Source organism: Camelus dromedarius, chromosome 10 (assembly GCF_036321535.1).
Source record: "Camelus dromedarius isolate mCamDro1 chromosome 10, mCamDro1.pat, whole genome shotgun sequence".
NCBI lineage: Eukaryota > Metazoa > Chordata > Mammalia > Artiodactyla > Camelidae > Camelus > Camelus dromedarius.
In genome coordinates, this window is record NC_087445.1 from 55,706,673 (window position 1) to 55,729,928 (window position 23,256).

At 46.9% G+C, this 23,256-nt stretch overlaps 1 protein-coding gene and 1 long non-coding RNA gene across 9 annotated transcripts in view; one reads left to right on the forward strand and one right to left on the reverse strand.

Annotated features, from left to right (window-relative positions):
• ZNF462 (zinc finger protein 462) overlaps positions 1–6,674 on the forward strand; it is a 132,011-nt gene extending 125,337 nt beyond the window's left edge. For 7 of the 8 annotated variants that reach the window (XM_064490373.1, XM_064490377.1, XM_064490378.1 and 4 more), the window contains exons 12-13: positions 2,634–2,757; positions 3,857–6,674. In XM_064490373.1, the coding sequence (XP_064346443.1) occupies positions 2,634–2,757; positions 3,857–4,064 (332 nt within the window). In that variant the 3' untranslated portion in view covers positions 4,065–6,674. Of the gene's footprint in view, positions 1–2,633; positions 2,758–3,036; positions 3,183–3,856 lie in introns of all 8 variants that reach the window. The other variant, XR_010382769.1, reaches the window with a different exon arrangement.
• On the reverse strand, positions 1–23,080 carry LOC116152699 (uncharacterized). Its single transcript, XR_004136319.2, has 3 exons — positions 21,334–23,080; positions 3,830–4,034; positions 1–1,167 (listed from the first exon to the last, which is right to left on the reverse strand). It is a non-coding gene; the product is annotated as an uncharacterized LOC116152699 (long non-coding RNA).
• Between the last annotated feature and the right edge of the window lie 176 nt (positions 23,081–23,256).

Genomic DNA, 23,256 nt, shown 5'->3' on the forward strand with positions numbered 1-23,256 from the left:
TTGATTGACAGCCCCTTGCAAAGTTACAACTTTTATTAGTAGGGGCGGAGTGATCCATTTCTTACAAGGAACACAGCTGTGATCCGAGAAGCATGGTTTTTAAACTTTCTTTTCCTTAGCATTTCACAAATACGTTCTTAGTGATGAATTCTTTAATGTCTGTGCACTATTACCAGAGTTCTCTGGAAGAGGATGCTTTTGACAGAGGGTACATGGGCTCCTTTCCTTCATGGTGCTCTGTGCCTGGCCGTTCCTCTCCAGGAAATAAATTGTCCTCATTGGAAGCCGTGGCTTTTAATCTCTAAAGCCAAGTACACATGATTTTACTGGTTATAAGCATTGCAGAGGCAAGAACCCTTTTCCGTCCCTGTCCCCCACTCCCACCCCGGTGGTGACACCTCCGAAATAAAAGCATAGCTGGTTAGAAGGGAAGAGACTGCCCTTAGGTGTGAGAGGCAGTGGGCACACTTCCTGGCCTGACCAGCTCGGTGTGGCTGGAGAGAACTTCGTGGTGTCTGATCCCCTCTCCTGGGAAAGTGTAGCATCCACATTCAGGGGCCTGAACCACCTGGGAACAAAAAGTCTTGGGGGTGGGGCAGCCTGGATTTCTCTCTGGGGGTGCGGGATTTACATGAGTAACTTCTAGTCATGTTAATGAGAATTACAAGCCCCAAACCTTCCTGTCCCGCTCGCCGATCCTTGAAAGGGGTGCCCCTTTGTCTCATCGCCTTTGAATCAATTTTCCACCATCTAGGTGTATTCTCGCCAACGAGCAGAAACGGCACACAATAGCCTCGGGGTGTTTTTGCCAGACGGTCTGTCTTCCAGGAGTAGGGAGCGGGAGGTGGCTTTAGCACAACGCTCGGGGCTAATGGGGAGCTATTTGATGTGTGACAGGTAATGATTGGCTTCCTCCTTTGAGGATGAAGCAGCATGAGCCACTGGGAAGAATAGATGGCTGGTTTCATGTTTCCTAAGGGTAAGCGGGCGAGTGCCAGCAGCCGGCCCCTCGTTGGCAGCGTAGACGCTCGTCAGGCGCTCAGATCGGGGGGCTCGCGTCCTTGGAGCCACCCCGTTCCCATCGTCCTTTCCCAGCACGGGAACCAGGGTGTGGACGGACTGTGGCCACACGGCAGGACCTGCCCCAGAAGGAAGCCCGGAGGGATTCTGAAAGAGAAGAAACCAGGCATGAAGAAATCAAAATTAACCCAAGCAGAATCCTCCCCACCCCCTCTCATTATGCAGTTGGGAGGAGTCAGGAAGGCATTCTGTTGATTTCTTGCCCAAGATAATCCCTGCTAAGGAATTAATGCGCCGAGCAGATGGTGCTGTCTCATTTCCAATGAAAAGAATCAAGGAAGATAGTCTGTGCAATTATTTTTAATGGCTTGTGTGGTGATCTCCTTAATTTGTGAGAAAATGTTTCATCTTTTGTTAAAACTGGCCCCGTTCACGTTGCTTTTTGTGCGGAAGATTAAGGCAGCACAGAGACTCCTAGCCTGTTAACACCGTCGGGGGGTTTTTATTCGATGGCGTATTTCAGCCAGGAGACATCTTCCTGTGACATCTTGGAGGTGCAGGCAGCGAGTGATCAGATATGCAGAGACGATCAGCGTTCCCCTGTGCAGGGCCCTCACTCTGCAACCTGGCTGCGGACCCGTCGAGGGCCTGCTGTTTATGAGCCACATGAAGACGCGGCCCTCTGTGGTATAATGAAAGACATACGGGCTTGGGACTCAGGGTAGCATAAAGGCCGTAGAAGCTCTCGTCTCTGAGTTGGCCTGTAAACAATGAGCCAGCCAATCTGCGTTTCTCCAACTCCTTACATGTGCCCAGGGCTGTGGAGGAAATAAAAGGACAGTCAATATTTGATGTTGACGACAGACCTGTCCAGAAATGTCTGCCTAGCCCCACATTCAAATACACCGATGGAGGCGGAGACGCCGGGCAGCTGGCCAGGACCCCTTCCTAGCGGAAGACATGCTTTCAAATACCGGCCTCCTTGTGGTCGGGGTCCACGTTCCTGCGCGGTTCTTTGCTTGCAGACCTCCTGCGGTGCTCGCAGCCGCCCTGGGCGGGTGTTATGATATCCTCAGCAGATGACCACGAGTCATGGGCCCTCAGCCTTCCTGGGAACGTGTCGAAACCCTGAGGTCTTACTATGTGTGTTACCTGGTCCGGTGCTTTCGGTAGCTTGTGTTCTTTTTAGCAAGCAAAATGATAAACTTGGGGGTCAAATAGAAAATGAAGAGGTGCTCGACAACGAGGCCCTGATACAGAGCATCACAGAAGGGGGAGATTTGATAGGGAAAAAAAATGCTCAGGTGCCTCTGGGATGAACCGAAGTGGTTCTTCAGGCAAGACAGACCCAGATGGTTTGTGATGGAAGCAACTGGGAGGTGAGGAGAAACTGGGGACAGCTGGGGCCCGGGAACCAGGAATCCTTCTTGAGAGAGTTTCAAGAAATACCCTTTGGTGAAAAGGCAGTAGGAAAAGGCAAGGAGTCTGGAAACGGCTATTCACCGATGGGCTTTTCGAGTGCAGGCAGGAGAGGCGGCTCCTGGTGAACACTGACTGCTGTCTTCCGCCCACTCCCGCGGCGCGCGGGTAACACCTCCGCTTTCTCCTTGCAGATCTGATGCGGTTTTCTGACCGTGGGGCTGCTGTCAGCACTGAGAAGCGTTTTCCGTGTGAATTTTGCGGCCGGGCGTTTTCCCAGGGCTCGGAGTGGGAAAGGCACGTGCTGAGACACGGCATGTAAGTCGAGCCATCCCAAGACGGCCTCTGCCCAACGTGCCAGGTGGCAGTTTCCCCTGACGACACAGAGACCCCTCTGTCACATTTCCGGGCATGGGAGGAGAGGCAGTTGTCACGAACTGGGTTTCTCCCTTTCCGTTGGTTCTTGTAAATGGTCACCCAGACACAAGTCAAATGAGGAGAAATCATCTTGACAAATGACAGATCCTCGTGTAGACGTTTAGTGCTGTCTCCAGCCCGTGTCCCTTCAGCTTTCATTAGCATGACGTTCTCTGCTAGAGCGTGGACCGGGGTCCAAAGATCTGGCTTCTGTTCCTGCCTCTGTGATGACTCATTCCCTGAGTGGCCTTGAACCTTCCCACGCACCTCTTGGTGCCTTCAATGCTCTGCCTCGGGGACAGAGCCCGCTTCTGCCTGCCTCCCAGGTAGGTGGGAGCATACCCGTACAACACTCTTAAGATCCTTGAACGTAAAATTGTCCCCTAGACAAGCCACTTGTAGCCCAGCAGACCCTGGGAGAACCTAGGAGTTGGTCCTTTCAGGAGAAAAACGCCCAGAAACGGGAAGCATCTGAACTTCAGAGACTATAACTAGCTTCCCAAGACCTGGGTCCCATCTTTAGGTTTTTGTTTCTTGTTTCTGTGATTTGTTTCTGGACCTATCTGAAGTCTTTGATACCCGAGGAGCTCCTTTTGTCGTAAGAAATATAGCAGATCTCCAAGCTCCTGGGTTCCTCTGATGAGTCTGAGCAGAAGACAGTTCTTGCTGTTACCACTTATGACTTACTCTGTTCCCAGTAGTGGAGGGAACAGAAAATAATTATGTTACTCTGGGAACAGCATGGTGTAGTCGAAACCTAGTATCGCAGTGGGTTATTTTTATAGGTTCAAATCTTTAATCAGATACTAGAAATATATGACCTAAGCATAACAGGTAGCAAGGATAAACCACTCACAATTTAGTCCTACGTCTGTGGCATCTGTTCAGGGGAAACCCCCAAGGTCTTTTTAGGACCAGGGAAATAAGGACACGTGTGGGTTTTGTTTAATTAGAAAAAATATTATCTACTCACGTGTCTGTACCGTAATTATTTTTCCAGGGCGTTGAATGACACCAAGCAGGTGAGCCGAGAAGAAATCCACCTGAAGGAGACCATGGAGGACAGTATTAAGATGCCCTCTATAGAGGAGAAAGACGACGACGAATCGATGGGGATAGACTTTTCCCTAAAGACCGAAACAGTCGCCATCTGTGTAGTAGCTGCTGACGAGTCTCTCCTGGAGAATGCAGAGGCCAAAAAGGAATAAGCATTTGGTGAAATTCTTTATCACCCCTTACTTGAACCGTGATGAAAAAAAGAGTGGGAGGGCCAGCTTGGGCTGAGAAGGGGGGGCACAGAGAAGCGAAGACAGAACAAAGCTGCTTTTTAGGACTGAACAATCTATTTTCAAAGCACTGGTACCTGTGTGAGTGAGTATGTAAATTAAAGTTATTTAAATGGTTGGAACATGTGGCTCCTTTTCCATCACTACATCTTCCCTTCCGGATCTTCATCGTGGAAGTTTCGTTTGTCGCGGAATTTGGAAGCACCTCCCTGGCACGCGCGTGCTCGCTGGTGGGCTTGGACAGTGTGTGGAAACAGAAGCTCCGTGACGGTAGAAGACTTCTCTTAGGGGAACAACTTTTTGGCGCACAACTTTCAGTGCGTTTTTCTAGTTTTAATACCTTAAGCTTTTTCAAGACCTAACTTGCAGCCGCTTTGGGAAAAAACAAAAAACAAAAACAGAAAACAAAACAAAACAAAACAAAAAAACTGCTTTGCATAAAACAGTCACCTGTTTCCTAGTACCTCAAACTTAACCAAGGGAATTCTCTGCATTTATCAGTACTACCTGTCGTCATTGTGGTTAAATGTAGAGAGAACTGCTGGGCAAGATGGTGAATGGAGAAAAAAAAAAAAAGAGTTTTAAAGAAAGGAACACAAATTGTGCTTAAAATCCCCACGTGGGTTTTATTTCTTAAAATACTGTGATTTTTTTAATTATTTTAGTAAAAAACAAAACAAAAAAAAAGAAACAGACTTTAATTATTAGATAAATGTTTGTGAATTGTCATCCTTTATTCCAGGTAAGCTGTTTATTAGTGTTCAACTATAATTTAGAATTTGGTAGATTTCATGTGAGCTAATTTCAAGGTGACTGTGGAGTTTTGTTTGCCACATGTTTCTTTTCTATCGATTTGAGTGTTACAAACACAGCACAATTCAGTTTTTCATACAAATTGTTTTTTTGTGTGTGTGTTATTGTTTTGATTTGGGGGTAAGGGAGATATAGTTTTTTGTGAATAGGAATGTTTTTATTTTAAACATGGAAATAACAAAGAAGTTAACTTTTTTTTTTTTTTTTAATTTAACTAAAGAACCAAACTTTTCGGCACAGCTATGCAGCTTGCGGGCCAGACGAGGAAGTCCTCTTCACCCTTTTGTTGCTGTCAAATTGACACATTATCTGTCTCACAAATAATTTCTGTTAGGATGGGCTGGCTTTTGTGTGTGATTTTAAAATCTGTTCTGTTTTTGTTTGCTTTGGTTTTTTTTTTTTTTTTCCCTGGGGGTGGATTCTCATTTATTTTGCGGGACAAGGGGATGTGCTTGAATCCCATCCCTTTGGTGAGAGTGTTCAAGAAATACTTATATCCTACAAGGAGCCTGGAGAACTACTTTTTTTTTTTTTTTTTTAAATCTAGCTGCCAGCTGCTCTGTTTCCCCGTATTAGCTTTTTCAGGAGGGAGCAGCTTAGACTAAATCTAAGTCTACATTTATAATACGTTCTGATTGTGAACAAAGGGTTTCGTTCCAAAAAGTAGAACTTTCCTTGAAGCCTAGGTTTTAGAAGCCTGTGTGTGTGTGTGCGCTTGGATGTGTGCGTGTGTGCGCGTGCGTCTGTGTATGTGTGTTAGTCCTTTGGTTTTCATGTTTTTGTTTTTTGTTTTGTTTTGTTTTTTTAACTTGGAAGGGTCGGGGGAGGGGGGGGAGAAAGGGAAAGGGAATTGCTGAGATGACAGTGTCCCACACAGCTTCAAATAAAATCCATGGAAAGATAATTGCATTTGTGCTTACTTGAAAAGCATGTTCTTCTTTTATTTTCTTGCTGTTAAGAATTTTTATTTGTAGGGAGTTTGTTTTAATTTCATTTTTTTTTTTAGGGATGGGGGCCATCATGTGGAAACCAGAAAATGGGGGAAATGTGAACTATTGAGACAAAGATTCATTTTGTGTCCATATTTGTTTTTAATTGGCCTCATTTCAAATGTACTAAACAGTTCCATACCTGGATTGGGTGTTTGTAATGGTTACCAAAAAAAAAAACAAACAAAAAAAAAGAAAAAAAAAAAAAAGAATGACAGAAAAAGGAAAAAAAAAAGAAAATAATTGTGACATGCTTTTATCACTACTTTATTTTTCAAATAACGTGTAAATATTGTAATCCATTGGATTTTGTTTTGCTAACCTGTTAATAAAAATATGGGACCATTATCCTTTTAACAAGGCTAGAATGTCATTTTTTTCTTTTTTCAAACATATACCTGATATTTTGTGGCCGCACATTTTGGATGCATTATTATAATTCTGTTGACTGTAATGACATAGAATTTACAACATTTTTTTGTTTAATTTATACAGAGGACATTTTTTTTCAGAGCTTGAGAGAAGAAAATAAATAGTGAAATGATAACCTATTGACTCCAACAGTCAGTATTTCCCGATACTTGATAAAAAGATAGGGAGATCCTGAGTTCTTGAAGCCAAGGGTTTAAAAAAAACAAAAAAACACACAAGTAGGTTATTCAAGTTGTTTGCAACATACATTTTGTAATGAAATGTGAGAAATTAATAAAGAATTTTTTTCACATGTGTCTATGTGCATCTGTTGTAAATCATTTACAGATATGACTACAGATATGAAATGTAGAAATTACATAATATTGCCTTTCAGTGCATGTACATGAGAGGTATTTCAAGCCATTGAATCTACACTGTTACGGGAAGCAAAGGTAAAATTAAGGTGAGGTGTGAGCTGGGATTTTAAAATGTTAATATTTCTGCATCAGATATTTATCATCAACAGGGGGAATTTTATGGAGGGAATGCTTTCCTTCAAAAGCATGAATCAAAGTGGTGTATGAGGCTTCAGAAGGAGGAAACACCAGTGATTAAACATCATCTGGGGACCCTGAATCCATGAGCACAGTTATTTAAAACTAACTGCAAGTCACAACCACTGCCACAAACTATCTTGCTATGCATTCTGCACCAGTAATTATCATCATTAACTTATTCTTTGAGCTACCCTGTTATAAATCAAAGGAAAATTTAATAGTCATGAAACCCAGAAGAGTAAATTTAAATCAACAGCACTGATTTTTAAACTCAGCTGATATATTGTGTCTGCCTTCACTAGCGTCAAGAGAAGAATGGCTCATGTCCAGAGTCCAGCCTAAAAATTAGGTTTTCACCCTTTCTTGTCTTTATCATCTTAACAAAAGAAAGATTTTAAGCGACTTTTACAACTAGAGAAAGCAAAGGAAAATGACTGAATAGTAAATTATATAAATACATTCCATGAGCCTATACGTAAGCTACATATTTGGCTCTGAGCTTCCTGGGAGGCATGGCAAAAAAGGGTCAATCAGGAATCACATTCTTTGGGGCGAGGGTATAGCTCAGTGGCAGAGTGTGTGCTTAGCATGCACGAGGTCCTGGGTTCAATCTCCAGCACCTCCATTTTAAATAAGCCTAATCCTGGCCCCCCCCAATCACATTCTTAGTAACTTTAATTATTGAATGCTCCAGAGAAATTCAACCTCTTCTAGAACTACAGGTTGAGAAGTTTCCTCTGTGTGTTTTCCTAAAGGAGAGGAAGTGATGTAATGGACTTATGCACTGTAAAGCAGCGTTACTCCTCTCTCATGGCCTCCATCAAATATTTATTTAATGAAGAGTGTTTTTGTTGAGTTCATGTCTAATCCATATCCCCACTTGGTTTTGTGTACAGGAAGAGGGGTATACTGATAAACTAGTCATGGTAGCAACTGCATGATAAGAGGTTTAATTCTGACACACATTCCCCAGTGAGGGTCAGTGGGAAATGCCCTTCCATCTAGTGGTTCAGGAGTCCCAGCTCCTCCAACTGATGATGCTGCCTTCTCAACACAAGAATCCTGGGGTCATTGCTGAGAGCTTGGAGGTGACCTACTCAAATGCTTATCTGGGAAGTAGCACAGGCTAGCCCTGATCATATAACACCCCCTACCCAGAAGGGGCTGGAAAGGATGAGGTCTTGTCCACCAATGTGCCAGGAAGGACTCATGAGCAGGTAACCTGTACCATAATCAGGAACTTACACATGTGTGCTTTTGGACTAGGGGAGATAGAAACCCTCTGGAAAGCACGGGATGCTGGTCCCATTACCCATGCACTTAACCAGTGATTTTTTTAATGGAGGTACTGGGGATCGAACCCAGGACCTTGTGCATGCTAGGCATGCTCTTTCCTATTGAGCTACACCCACCCCCCCAAACCCTTAACCAATATTTTTGAGCAAATACTTGGTGCTAGCAACAAACAAAACAGACAGAGCAATTGCAGCTGTCTCCAAGAGCTCATGAGTAGCGAGGATAGAGCTGTGGCGTGGGAGAAATGACTACCTGAAGATGCTGTGGCTTCCTGGACCAATAGCCTCCTGTTTTGAAGGGTTTGCACCCCCCATCCCCACCATGTTGGTGCTGGCATCTCCGGGGAAAGAGCCTTGACTGTGAATGCGTCTTTTTCTGTGTCTAAAAGCACACATCTGACTTAGGGAGGCATATGAAGAACTGGTTACTCACACATCTGGTGAGCATTCAGCCCTAAGCATAGTAAACACAGCTATAGGCTGTGCTCTTTCCTTGCAACTCGCCATATTTCAGGGCCGGGGTGTGACGGGGGACAGCACCTGATCACAGAGACCATAAGATGCTTCAAAGTACTGTGCTCATCACTTCTTGGAAACATCAGGATTTTTTCCAAACACCCTGCCCTGTACTGGCCATTCCCTCTGCCTTCAGTACTGACCGCCTTTCCTTTACTGGAAATCACCTGTCGGTTTAAGACATCCTAAATGTAATGTCTGACGTGGAGCCTTCCCTGCCCTCCTACATGTCACAGGCCGTAGATGGGCCCCCTACTTGTCACCTGTCCCCATCTTTGTAAACACTTACTGGAGATGCGTCACTTCTCCTCCCCACCCCCACCCAGACTTAGGCTTAAGTCGCTGAGACACATTGCTGTCAGATGCAGCTAGCCTTTTTAAATTCAAATATATTCCTGTTGATACCAAGTGTTAGTTCTCATCTGATTTGGCATCAATGTTACATTTTCTTTCAGAGCTTGAGATTGCTTTTTTAAATATCTAAGTAAAAATATGCAGCTTGGTAGATGAAAAATGTCTTTGTCTGAAATGCTGGGCTCTCTCCCTGAGAAAACGTCAGAGAACTGACACCACCACTACCCCCTCGACAGCTCACGTTGGCCGTCCTCCTCCTCTTCTGCTGTCCAGAGGTGAACAGGAATGGATGGAGAGGTCCACTGGGGCCAAAGATTAGACATCACTGGTGGCCAGCCACGGGGCGGGGCGGGGAGGCGGGGTAGCAGCAGCCAGCACTGGCAGTGGTGGAGGCGGGGATGTGTGGCTGTGACAAGCTGGGTAGATGATTGTGTCAAGATGTATATTGGCGAAAGCACGCAGGCAAGAGTAGGGATGGGAGCTTGAGAGGCAGGTCTGAGGGAAGGCTTCCTCTTGGAATCTGAGAGATTTGGACATGTTCATTACACCCGAGGGAAGGAGTTACAGCAGCTGCAGGGTCACTGACAAGCAAGCTCACCTTGGGATCCAGGGCACAGCAGAGCTTTGCAAAGAAGAGGGGTCCTTTGTGCCCCGGAGGGGAAGTAAGAGGAAAGGGGGTGTGCTCTAGGTGCGTCTGCAGGTGGGGAGGTGCAGGGGTCCCTGAGTTCGTGCCAACGAACTTGGTCTTGGAGGTGGAATCCAAAGTGAGGGGTGGGGGTGGGCCGGAGGAGAGGTGAAGATTCGGAGCTGCTCTTGAGGGCCAGGTAGAAGAGGACCGAGTAGGGGGTACCGGGAGGCTGAACAGAACTGAAAACAGTTATTATCTTCTCCCTATGACAGAAAAGGCTTACTCAGAGGATCCGGGGTGACAGATCATCTACTAGAACTTCCCTTACAATACCCCACCCCCTGCCTCCAAGACACACATACAAACCACCACCACCACCACCACCCCTACCCAGCAAAGAGAGGAAGAGGCGAGCGACAGAGTACGCTCTTGGAATCAGAGGGGACGCTTCCTTTCCCCGCCTACTTAATTATCTGGCTTTTTGAATGAGGGGTGGAAAGCAAACTTGCCTTTTTTCTATTCACAATTTCCCTCTTGAGTTTGCTCCCATTAATGAAGCAGCTTAGTTTGGTTTAGCCGACCGCATGCATGACTTCCAAAAACCACATCACAATGCGGGAGGAATGCAGCCTCCAGCAACGCGCCAGCGGCCTCACCACATTGTTTAAAGAGCAGAGCAGGGGCAGCTCCAGTGCCTCTGAAATCCATTTAAGATGTGTGAAAACACGAGATTGAAATGCTGACCTTTCCCTCGAGCTGACAGAACCCACTCCAGGGGGCTGTTTGGAAGACCGCAGCTGCAGGCCTGGGCCCATCCGAGACTCCCCAGGCCTCTGGCTCCCAGGGGCCCGTCCAGCTGGGAAGCCCTGCCTCTGTGTCCTCTGATCCCACCAGGGCATTAAGCCCAAGGCTGCTGGGCATTTTGGAAGGGGAGACGTGCTGAAGGAACAGTCACGCAGGCCAGAAGAGGAGGAGGGTTATCCAAGGGCAAAGAGAGGAAAAGAGGAAAACCTTATCTAAACGGGGGGGGGGGGGGGGGGGGCAGGTCTGTGGCCACCCCCCGCCTTTTCAGATTCGGGTCAAGGAAGGAACTGTGCCCAGATGGGCTTTCTGACGCTAACCCAGGTGCCAAAGTATCTGAGGCATCGCAGGGCAGGGAGTTGGGCACAGAACTTGGAATTTGGTGAACATGACTGAATCTTCATTCTGTGAAGTGAAAATTCACAGAATTTTGTGACTGAAGATGGTGGATAAGTAGAGCAGAGCTGGTTGAGAGTGGCGTCTCTGTAGCCAGGCTGCCTCGGTTCAAATCCTGACGCCTCCACTTACTGTGTGGCCTTGGGCCGTCAAGGTAGCCTCGCTCCGCCTCGGCTTCCCGTCTGTGTGGTTGGGAAGAAGAGTGCCCGGTCACGCGGCAGGAGGGAAAGGGGCAGGACACAGCCACTAGATAAAGGAAGACGGGGTGCGGTTGCTGGGATGCGATAAAGACCGGGTGGAACCAGCTGAGGCCAAGGAGGCTTCAGGAACAGTCTGGTCATAGACCTTTAGCTCATTATGCCTTCACTGTGATACTAAAAATCACTCCTCCTTACCCCATGACAGCTCTGAGATGGGCCATAAAAGGCCAACGAGTGGGCAGTGGCCCAATTCCTGGGAGATCCCCACCCTTCCCCAAATTAGCAAGAATCTTCCTCCCACTTATTAGCGCGCAAAGTTACTCAGCCCATAAAACCCAACAACCCTACACCCTGGGGCTGCCCTCGTTTTCTGAGCCAGTCCACACTCTGCCTCTCGAGTGTGTGTCTCTCTCAACAAACTCACTTCTGCTTTGCTTTGACTTGCTCTTGGATTCTTTCCTGTGCGAAGACAAGGACCCTCACTTGGTGGTCCATCCTGAGGGCTCCTGGCGGTTCCAGGCTGTGACACTGCCCTCTCGTACAACACTTGGGCCATCAGCTTAACCTCCCTACATCTCGGTTTCCCCATCTGTGTGACTGGGAGTGAAAATGCCTAGGCACATATGTGTTACGAACAGGATTAACTATGCAAAGCCCTTAGTGCAGTGCCTCGCCCATGATCGGTGCCCAACTCAAGCAACCCATCATCATCCTCACCATCGTGGCTAACTCTCTAACAACTCAGGACCTTTGTTCCCCCGTCTGTAGAGAGGACATAATGCCATCTCTCTCTTAAAGTACCTCAGATGAAAGCAGGTGACAAAGAAGGGGCTGTTTGGCCTGTGGTAGGCCGTTGACATGTGGCCACTGAATCTACATCTAGTGATTTTCCTCTTGCTGGGCCCTGCAAAAATGTGAAGGATTGGCTTCTTCAGGCCTAATGTGCGGCAACAGAGGATTTCACTTACAGCTTGAGCTCCTGGGTTTGAGTGCCAGGTCCTCCTCTTCTTTACTTTGAAACCTTAGGTTTTTAGCCTTTCCCTTCGTCATAAAATAACAGCATGAAAATGCAGGGAGCTACAGCAGTTCGTGGGCTGGAGGAGAGCCACAGAGTGTGAAACGCATGCTCCTTGTGGGCAGGGGCTCTTAGACTTCCCGTCACGCTTTGCACACCTATGAGCACACCTGCCCCTTGCGAGCATGCTCAGTCAGTATCTGTGGCCCGACTGCCCGAGAGGTGAGGCAGGAGAGCATCAGTACCGATTTCTGAGAGGCGGTGTGGCCAAAAGGGACCTCACAATCTCACCAGAAGCTCATCTGGGTCAGGCTGGCGCCCATCTCCTCAAAGCTTTCATGTCAGATGAGCAAGTGCCACTCTTGTATAAAAGACTTAATTTTTATTTTAGGGCAATTCTCTTCAAGTCGTCTAGAACCTAAAGCATTGCTCTGCAAAATACTTCTCTGCAGGTGTTCAGAGGGTACTTTTAAAGCCACTCGCCCTGGGTCCCACCCTCTCCTACTTGCCACGGCCAGGAAAGTGTCTTCTCCAGAACCCACGTGATAGCTAGCATGCTTTGGTGGACGCCACATGAGGAGATGTCTGGTTTCTATGAATTATCCTAAATCAGTCATTCAGTCTGGCCAGAGCCAGAAATCTAGTCACTGTCCCGGTTTAAACGTAAGCAGTATGAGCCCAGAAAGAGGCTGGAAGATTCTGGCCCTTGGAAACAAAGGTTCCGGGCCATTAAAGTACATCTCCTTCTTCTAGCAAATTCACGCTCATCCTTCAGGGCTGGACTGACGAGCCACATCCTCTGGGCGGGGCTCGCTAGTCCCCAGGGTTAGGTGAGGTTTCCCTCCCAGGTGCCTCCGAAGCCTTCAGGGCTTACTGAGAGCCCTGCGCTGAGGACTCAGAACGGAGACGTTCTGCCCACTTGTGAGCCTCTCCCCTCCACAGTGAGTGAAGACCGTGTCCCACTGGTTGGCTGTGTCCCCAGTGCTTGGTACTGTGCCTGGAACCAAGGAGGCTGGTTTGAGTGAGGACGCTTTGTGCTGCAAGTAAAGGGAAATCCCAACGCAAACTCCAGCAGGCCTAAACAATGAGGGAGTGTATGATTTCACCAAGTCAGAAGTCCAGATATATGGTAGGAAACGCATGCAGGAGGATCAGGGGCTCAGTGATGTCGCCCAGGTTCCGTTCTGATTCTTTTCTCTGACCACCATCAACACCAGCTCCACCCTGAGGCTGGGTCCCCTTGTGGTTACAGCATGGCTTTCGCATGCCACATATTTTATTTCTCACACCTAGAAGGGAAACTTCTTCCCAAGCATAGCGTATGAAAGCTTTCTTGTAAGCTCATTGGGTCAGCATCACTTAGCCCACACATACAGCCCTGGACTTCTGCCAGGTAACCACCATCATCTGATTGTCTTAGGCTAATCATGGTTTCCATCTGGGATAGCAATGGAATGGGAGAGAAATCTGGGTTCAATTAGGAAGGAGGAAAGCGGGGCTAGATGTTGGCTATACAACCAGCAGTACCCCTTACATAGGTGCTGGATAATTATTTGGTGAGTAATATAATAAACATTGAGAGCGTGCCCTGGTGCTCCGAGGGGCTGTTCCAATGCGGAAATCCATCGACAAAGTAGGAGGGGCCGAGGCTCTGATGGTGGTTCTTTCCACACCGAAATGTCCTCATCTTCAGGAACCTTTTGCTGATCTGGGCACATCTGAGTCCTTTTCAGTCTGATGCTTCTACTCCTCAGCCATCTCTTAGCTCAGAAAGGATACTGGTGAACTTCTCCAGCCACAGGAAAACATTTCAAGAGTCTAGTGGACAGTATCCATATCTTCCCCCATCTCAGCCCGTTTCCTTGACTCTCGAGGGGTGCTTAGCAGACCTGCTGCTCTTGTCTTCCAAACTCTTCAGCACTCATTTGTTTTCAAGAACCAGAAGTCTCTCTTTGGAGACAATTCATGAATTATAGTCCTTCTCCCCAAGCCTGTGTCCTATAATCTCTCCAACCCGCTTCTCGGGGAGACGGTGGGGGCAGATGGTAATAAGGGCCTTTGGGGTCTGATGGGTCTGTTTTAGAACTCCACCTCCCTATTGACTCAGAATGGGACCACTGGAAAATCACTTACCCTCTGAGTCTTTTTTTTCTTGTCTGAGAAATAGTGTCTTTATAAATGAAGCACTGCCTCCCCTACCTCCAAGAAGGGGCTTTTGAAAACTGCCAGAGTAGGAGAATTTGGGTTTGGGAAAATTAAGATCTTACAGAGAACTGGGGGCGGGCGGTGGGGGCAATGTCTGCAATAAGCCTAGGAACGCTCTCATGAATATATATTTTTAATTTTTCCTAAATTAGAGTTAAAAAAAAAAGACAAAATATCAATGACATTTAACACATATTAAGGCACGAATAACAAGTGCTTTCCAATTAATTTCCATTTACCATCCTTTGCTTGTAAGGATATTTTCAATATCACCCGCTCCTTAAGTTTACAGGAAAAAGCCGGAAAGTCAGACTGTAGGTAAGCAGATGGAGAGGAGTTTGTTGGATTGCTTGCTCTCGCTCTCAAGTCTCCAACCACATATACTCATTGTCTCTCTGTTGCTTTGCTCCCCAGAGATCCAGGCTCAAGACACCGCAGAGAACAAATCCCCTGCACCATCTGTCTACACTGGGCCCGCTCCTCCCCTGGGGCTCCCAGCCTTGGGGAAACAGCACCACTTACTTACCCAGCCACCCAAGGAGAAACCTGGACCCCAGCCCAGACTCCTCCCTCACACTAGCTCCTCCCCTCCAATAGGTCCCCCTCGTCCAGTCGTCCACTGCATGACAGCCCTTGAGTCCACCTGCCCCTGGCCATGACCCTTCCAGATGTGGTGGCTTCGCTTTCATTATTTATCAAGACTACTACAGCCACTTATCTGGTTCCCTCCAGGCCAACCAGGCTGCACAAGGCTGCCAGGTCTGATTCCATCGCTCTCTTTCCTCAAACCTCTCAAGACCCTCAAGCTCCATCCTCCCTGGCCCCCGCTCCATAGAAGCCAGACATAACACCATGCAGTCCCCCAAATCATTCCTCACGCTCGGTGGATTCTCCATGCTTTTCCACCCATGGATCCAGTTGCTCGGAATATTTCCGTCTGCCCCAACCTAGCTAATGCCTCTTTGCCTTTAAAAACTCATCTCAGATTCACCACTCTGTGCAGCAGTTTTTAATTCCATACAATGAGAATAACAAGACCTACCTCATAGGTTGCTGGAAGGAATAAAGGAGTCATCGATATAAAGCAAGAAGAATTGTGCCTGACCATTGGGTAAAGGTTAACTATCATTATCCTTTCCAAGTAGCCTTGACCCTGAACCATACCCCCCAGATTATGTGCTTCCATATTGCCCCACACTTCCCTCATCACGATCCTTAACAAACTGAACTCAAATGGAATCACAAGACAGCATTCCTTGAGAGCCTGCCTACCTAGGGCCCTATCCATCTGTGCTCAGAGTAGGGCCAGGAGCACTGAATAGCACGACATAGTGAATGTTAGTTGAATGAACAAATGTTCAGGCCAAGAAGCCCTTTGACCACTGCCTGGAAGTCATCCCGGAAGAGTTACAGAAACTCCCTCTCACCAAGACTTCTGACAAAACATCTCGAGATGTCCGGGCTTCTGCCCCGGCATCCACTAACCAGAGACAAGCCCGTCAGCCCGCGGAATGAGCGGCATGACAGGCGGGGTTACTCTCTCTTCACTTAAAAAAGGAAAAGAAAAACCCATGAAGAGGAAAATGACTTAGTCATCACTGCCAGCCTCGGCAAATCAACATCGCTATTACCCACTCCAGAACTCAAGGAGCGACACGTAATTAGGCACAGGCTCAATCAGCAGCACGACGCGGGTTAGGGGAGCGCCCGGGTGTGAGAGGCTCATTTGCACTCGAAAGAGATGGGGATGTTGATTTCAATGCAAACACTGTCTCTAAGGTTCCCAATTAAATACGCAAGTTAATGTGTCTAAGGCCCTACTTCGGCGAGATGCTTTTTTTGAAAAAGGAGCAGAGAAGCGGTGTGGATGTGTTTCTGAGTGGCAACAGCAGGTTTATTATGACTTGACTTGTTTTCTGATTATAAAAGTAATATATTTTCATTGTAAACACCTTGGAAAATAGAGAAAGCAATAAAGGAGAAAATTAAAATCTATAATAATCTTGTACCCTTGGTCCTATCATCCCTTTGATTTGCTCTGTCTCTATTCAGTAACTCACTCAGTAAGTGATCTCACCCAGTCCCAGGACTTTAAATGTACCTCTACGCTCATGATTCTCAAATTAGCATCTCCAGCCTCATCCTCTTCACCAAACTCCAGACTAGATGTCAAGAGACAGAGCCCAGTGGGTATTTAATAGCATCAGAAACTCAACGTGGCCACAATGGATCTCTTGCTTTCTACCATCTCCTTGCAAAACTCTTTCCTCCTTGGATCTTCCCCACGTTAGTAAATGCCACCATTATCCACCCAGTTTCTTAAGCCAAAAACTTGAGGTCATGCCCTAACCTTCACACACATTTTGTCCATCAGCAAGTCTTAACCCTACTTCCCCGAAACATCCCAATTTCTTATATATCCTTCATCTCTACTGCCATCCCCCAGGTGCAAGAGGTCAATACTTTGTCGCCTGGAATTTTGCAAGACCAGTCTCCTAGCCCACTTCTTTGCTTTCTCTGATCCTTGTATGGCAGGTGGAATGCTACCTGGTTATTTTCTCAAGCCTGATACACAAAAGTAGAACTGCAAAACATAAATAATTTAAGGTCTTGATTATCTATGTATCTGCATCCAAGTCAATTGACAGAAATCATCTCCTAATAGCCACTGCAGCAGCAGGAACTGAGCATCTGGATTCTAACATAGCATCCCCAGTTGTGTCGCACACTTGGCCAAGAGTAAGCTTGGATCTTTTCATTGGTTCACATTTCTCTCTCTGCTACTGACTGAAGCAACAATTACTTCTTTGATCATTTTGTATCTATATACCAGTAAGAATTTTCAATTGATGGCACAACTGAATCAAAAATATAATTTTAAAAATGTTTCTCTTAATTGAACTTAGTATCTATCTGGTATCCCCATGTTATCCAGGGGCAGAAAACTCCAATCTATGTAATTCTAAATAAACTCAGTCACTTAGGGGTTTTCTCTGCCACCTCAAGTTTAAAAACCAGTCAATTTGGATTTTCTCCACTCTTTCCTTCTGCCCATAACCTGAGATTTATCTAAGCTGATAGAGGTAGCAGGGTGGGGAGGGGCTTTATAGAATCCTAGCCCCAGACAGAAAGAGAGGGGGGTGAGCTGGTTTATAGCTGTCACCTGTCCTTGGTGGAATCTACTAAGAATTTTGCGTTTTGTGGTCTTTGGTTAATCCGCGTTTTTGGTTGATATGTCCCCTGCCCACCATAAACTCCAGGTGTCAGTTGGTCCAAGCAGCCCATGTGTGAACGTCTATTAACCACACCAGACCCTCTTGGGGGCGAAGGGAACTTTCAGACACTCTTCCACGGCATGGGGGCCACGCAAGGCAAGGAGAGCTGGCTTCGGCTCTCTCCTTGTCCTGCTGTCTGCCATTCCATCTCCACTTCAGTCCACTATGCTCCCTCACTTGGGTTGCTCTTGGGGAGCCCTGCACAGGCCCTTTCTGCAGGCTTTCCAAGCCTAACCAAGCATTCTATCAGCTCCTGGCCTGAGATTAAGCTCAGGGAGGAGAGGATTAGTGTGACAGACATGGAGATACGCTGCTGCCCAGATCCCTTTTCATGGAAGGACTTGCTGCCCAGCTGCAGGGAGTGAGAGCAGTCAGCAGATGGTCTCCAGCTGTCAGCTGCTCCAAGATGCAGAAAGCCACCTCCCTCAAGGTCATGCCCTTCCCAGAGCAGCTTGTATTGATGACCGAGCAAGGTGGAGGTATAAAGGTCCAGCCACTCCACCCAGCAGAGTACTTGGATGAGTAATATTTGCTCCAAAGCTTTGCCAGGCTTGCATCCCAGTTCAGTTTCTCGCTCTGCCCAGTGTTGCCTTCTTTCCCTTCCCTTCTTGGATGCTGATTCCTAATCAGCATTTTGCACCCTGAACTTCATCTCGAAGTTAGCTGCAGAGAACCCATCCTGGAATGGTTGCTAAGCTGAGCCACATTCAGGGACCCCGCTCAGAAATCCTCACTGTTCCTTTCCCTAGGGACCCCCTGTCTCAGCGCAGCACCTGGAATCTCTATGGATCTGGCAAAACCAGACCATTAACTTTTAAAATATTATAATGTATTTGTTATTTTATATATTTCTTCATATATTTATATTTTTTAATATATCATCACAGAATCTCCCCCAATTCTATTGTAAACATCATAGCATATGGCTTAGGGCACGAGAAAAGCCAAGCTTTTGAGACTCAGAAATCTTTTCTATCAATCTGTTTTCTCTGCCAGGACTTTGAAAAGTTTCTTTGAAACTCAAGATGGAGCATCGATGCCTTTATTCTCTTTTGTTTGGCTGTAGCCTCCCTTCCTTGAGGCAGTGAGCTTAGACTGCCCTGGCTGCTGCCTGAAATGATAGGAAATTCCCATATATTAGAAACGTGGAGGTATGTGCGTACAGAAGATGGAAAATACTCGGGCTAACTCAAAATTTTATCCGAGCTTATCTGCCAAATACCTGTAGCCTTCTAAACGCTGCTGAAAACAGTTGGAGCTCGAGTCTGTGCAGGTTCTGAAACCCAGACATGGGAGGTAAAGCTGCAGTAAGGTGAGAGCTCTCTAAAATCATAATTGGCAGTACTTAAAGCTAAAAGATATTCTTGGAATCTCCGAAAAATTGGAAATAAGTTCTCCAAAAAAAAAAAAAAAAAAGGTGCAAAGTCACCTGAAATAGTAACACACAAGAGTGGGGCACTTATATCTCAGTACATATATGTCCTTCAGTAGATGGAATTCGAAATGTTAAGCAACAACAGGATAAAGAGTCCCAGAAGCAGATGTGGACAGTCCTATCAGAAAGTCCTTACCCAATGTGTAGGTTGATGAATGCAAAATGTTGGAAGTCTTCTGTTCCAGTGGTGGCCCTCAGGGAGCCACACTGTTTAGTCCCTCCCCTAGCATGTGGGCTGCTCCACTGAATCACTTCAAACAACAGGGCTCAGAGGAAGGGATGTCGTGCTGGTTTGGGGCATAAGCCTAAAGAAGACCTATCAGCTTCCACCTCTGTGCCCTCAGGAGCCCCGCGCCCCCTTGCTGGAAGTCTAGCAACAGTGCTGGAGAGACCTGATGGAAAAGCCACAAGGAGAGAGAGGTCCTGAGATTACAGGCCCCGCCTCCCACTGACCTGCCAACCAAAAACCACCACATAAGTGACCAGTCAGACCAGAAGAACTGCCCAGCTGGGCCCAGCCAAGTTTGAGGAAATAAGAGAAACAATAGAACCCCTTCTGTTTTAAGCTGCTAAATTCTGTGGAGGTTTGTTACACAGCTTTCGTTAACTGAAAGGACATTGTAGCTTACAGACCTCAAGTCTTCAGGGCGGGCCCTCTAAAATAAGAAATAAATTTACCAGACGTCTTAATTAAAGCCATTAAATAGTCAGTTCACCTTACTCCTTCTGTGCTGATTCCTGGCTCACCCAACAACCTTCCAAACCCATCCCTGACCCCCAGCTCCTGCCCTGCCCTGCCCTGCAGTTCTGACTTAGGGGAAAGAGGGCACTAGTGAAAGACTGGCGAGAGCTTTCTTCCTGGCTTGCAGACGGCTGGCTTCTACTACATCCTCACATGGCCTTCCCTCAATGTGTGTGCAGAGAGACAGCAAGCTCTCTGGTGTCTCTTCTTCTAAGGACAATAATCCTGTCATATCAGGGCCCCACCCTTATGGTCTCATTTAACCTTGATCACCTCCTTAAAGGCCCTATCTCCAAATACAACGACACAGGGAGTTAGGGCTTCAACATATGCAACTTGGGCAGACACATCCAGTCCCGAACAATGGGTAAAGATACAGATCAATTAGGAAACAAAGGGGAAGGGAGTGGAGGAAGTTCCTGCCTAGCGGCAGTTATCTTCTGTGACCTAGGATGCAAGATCATCTGCTGATGATGAGTGGGACCTGGAGATGATGGAGTCCAGAGATAAGGCATACAGTTTTAGAACAGAGCAAGAGGAGGAGGAGGCAGGGCAGTGGAAGCCTTGGCAGGGTGGGTTGAGAGTCCTGCTGCAGGTGAAGACATGGATGTGAAATGGAGCTACACCAGAGCATGGCTAAGCACTTTAACCTGGGAGCCATCAATAGTTCAGGAGCAATCAGTGGTGCTGGAGCAGAGAAAAAAGAGCAGTGAATTTATCCCAGGCCACAGAGGAGTGTGTGTGTGTGCGTGTGTGTGTGTGTGTGTGTGCGTGTGTGTGTGTGTCTGGGGAGTATGAGGGGGGTTGAATGGCCAGGGGATCCAGGCGAGGTTAGGAAAGCAGCAAAAACGAGATGAGATCAGAAACATTGTGATAAAAGTAAAGAGACAGCTCAGGAGTCTCTGAAAAATCGCCTCTCATTTCACAAGAGCTTGAGAAGGTTAATGGTTCCATTTGGGTCTAAACCTGACAAAGCTGGGTTTGGTTGCTGCTTTGATCCCCTTTCAGACTCCGTGTCTTTGTCTCCTGGGACGGACTGCCTGGCTTGCACACTCATCTGCCGGATCACTTTTGTTACAAAGCCACAGAGATCATGGGAGATTTGTATGAAATTGTATTTATAAAGACAGGCTCCTCAAGAAAGAACAATTCTTGAGAATTTCACCCAAAGAGACCCGCTTCCTTGGCAGAGAGAGGTGACTAGCTGAGGTATTGGTGACATAATTACTGTGCATGGTGGTGGGAGGATTCCCCCGGGTCGTCCCCAGTCACGCCCCAGAGCCCTGGCACGGTTTAGAGGCCGCTAGCTCTGCCCCTCCTAGATATGTGACCTTGGGCAAGTCAATCAACTTTCCTGAGCCTGTTTCCTCGTCTTGAAAATAACTTCCCTTCCAGGGCTGTCATGTGGGCAGAATGAGATAACGGATATGAAATAGTGCAAGGTGTAGTCATTAATTACTTGGTCGAAGTAAGTGCCCAAACATCATAGGTTTCTTTAAGACTTATTATCATCATTATCATCATCATCATCATCATCATTTTAAGAGCAGACTTACCTGGAGGAAGATCTAGGGTAGGCTGATGTACTGCTTTCAAGAAAGTTCCTTCAGGTCCCATTCAGATCCACTGAGGAGAACTGAAAGGTGGTGGCATCCGTGAAGCTTGGAGCCCATGTCAGAAGCCGCCCCTGGGTCTGCCGCCATGGTTCTCAAGCTCTAGCGTGCTTCCAAGTCACCTGGAAGGCTTGTTAGAACACAGATGGCCGTACTCCACCTCCAGAATTTCTGAATTAGTAGTTCCAGGGCGGGGCCCAAGAATTTCCACGTCTAACAAGTTCCCAGGTGCTGCTGCTTTTGCCCAAGAGCCCACAGTTTGAGAATCACTGATCTGTAAGAACCACAGCCCTGACACCGGGCCCTGCTCCCCACCTGGCCCCTTTTCACAGAGGAGCCTCCGGCCCCGCTTCCTGGCAGCAGAGGAAGACAGGCTGCGTTTTGCAGATGAGTAAGGACCTTTTCCCTTCTTTCCCAATCAGCGGTCAGAAGGGAAAGTCACTGGCTCTTACTGATTAAACTCGAGAGCTGGCTTGGCCAGTCATCCAGGGAAGAGGGTTTAACCACACACCTAAATGAATGGGTTTGATCAACAATTAAGTGAGCTGTTCCTGGCGTGATTGTGATGGTGAAGATGTGGTCAAGCCGCCCGGCGAAGGAGGCGGTTGGGAGTGGATTTGCTGGTTCCTGCTGGGTTCAAAAGGGCTTCAGGGAGTTGGAAATGGAGCCAAACAGAATAAATGTAATTTTGAAAGCAGGAAATCGGCACTACTGAGAGGTAATGGTGAAGGGAATACAAAGTGTTGCTAAGTGTTGGCTTCTAAACTTCCTTCTCACACTCAGGAATTGCCAAACTTGGCAAGTTGAGTCCAGCTCCCACAAAAAGAGACGAAAAATGCCAGGTACTCTTTTCCTGGGCCTTCCCTGCGTTTAGGAGACCTGATGGAGACTTTGCCCACCGGTGCACTAACTTCCGACTCCACCCAAGGAGTAGGCATCAAGAATCTATCCGCCAGTGGGCAAGACAACAACGAGTTTCTTGAAGCATCTGGGGCCGTGGTCCAAGAGACCTCACAGGCACGCAGGTGGTTTCAGGACTCTAATGCCCAGGGAAGGCTGCACGGATGCCTTCTCTGGGCCCATGCTGTCCTGCTTGGCTGGCGCTATTCCTGGCTACAGCCCAGTGCCAGAGGGGTTCAGGGGGCACTTTGTCATCTTTTGTTGTTATTTTATAACTTTGCTCATAGCTAAGAACCTGTTCAACTCACAGTGAGTTCCAAACAAACGCTGAAATCAAAAAGCCTAGCTCTGAGTCCTGCACTTTCACGTTCGATCCTTTTGAACAAATCTCAAGCTCTCCAACTCTTAATTCCTTAAGCTGTTAAAAGGGAAGAAGGGCAATTTCTCCATAAAGGAAGAGGAGGAATAAAATGAAATAAATATGTGAAAATGCTTTGAAAACCATACTGTACTATAAAAATGTGAGTTGCTACTTTTATATAAATTTGAGCTAGCACACACGGCCTCTCTATAACACAGGCTATATTTTGGCCCTTTCTCAAAATCAGTGAGCCTTTTCCTTCTCTGTGCTCATCAGTATCTCAAAGCCTAGGTACTTAAAGCATTTTCACAATGAATTTTAATTAGCTGTTTACTAATCTAGCCCACTGGACTGTGAGTTCCTCAAGGGTAGACTCTAATTAGACCTTCTCTTTTCCCTCTGATGTCTGCTGGTACATAGTAGGTTCACAGTAATTGTCAAATGGGTGAAAAAAAATAAAAGAATCTGCTGAGGCTTTCCTGAGTGTACCAGGAAGTTCCCAGCTCACATGCAACTCTCATTTTCTTCCTCTGCAACACCTTTTGAGTCTGTAGCACGGCGCCCCAATGGACAAGGTGGGGCGATCAGATGGAATACGCTCTTGG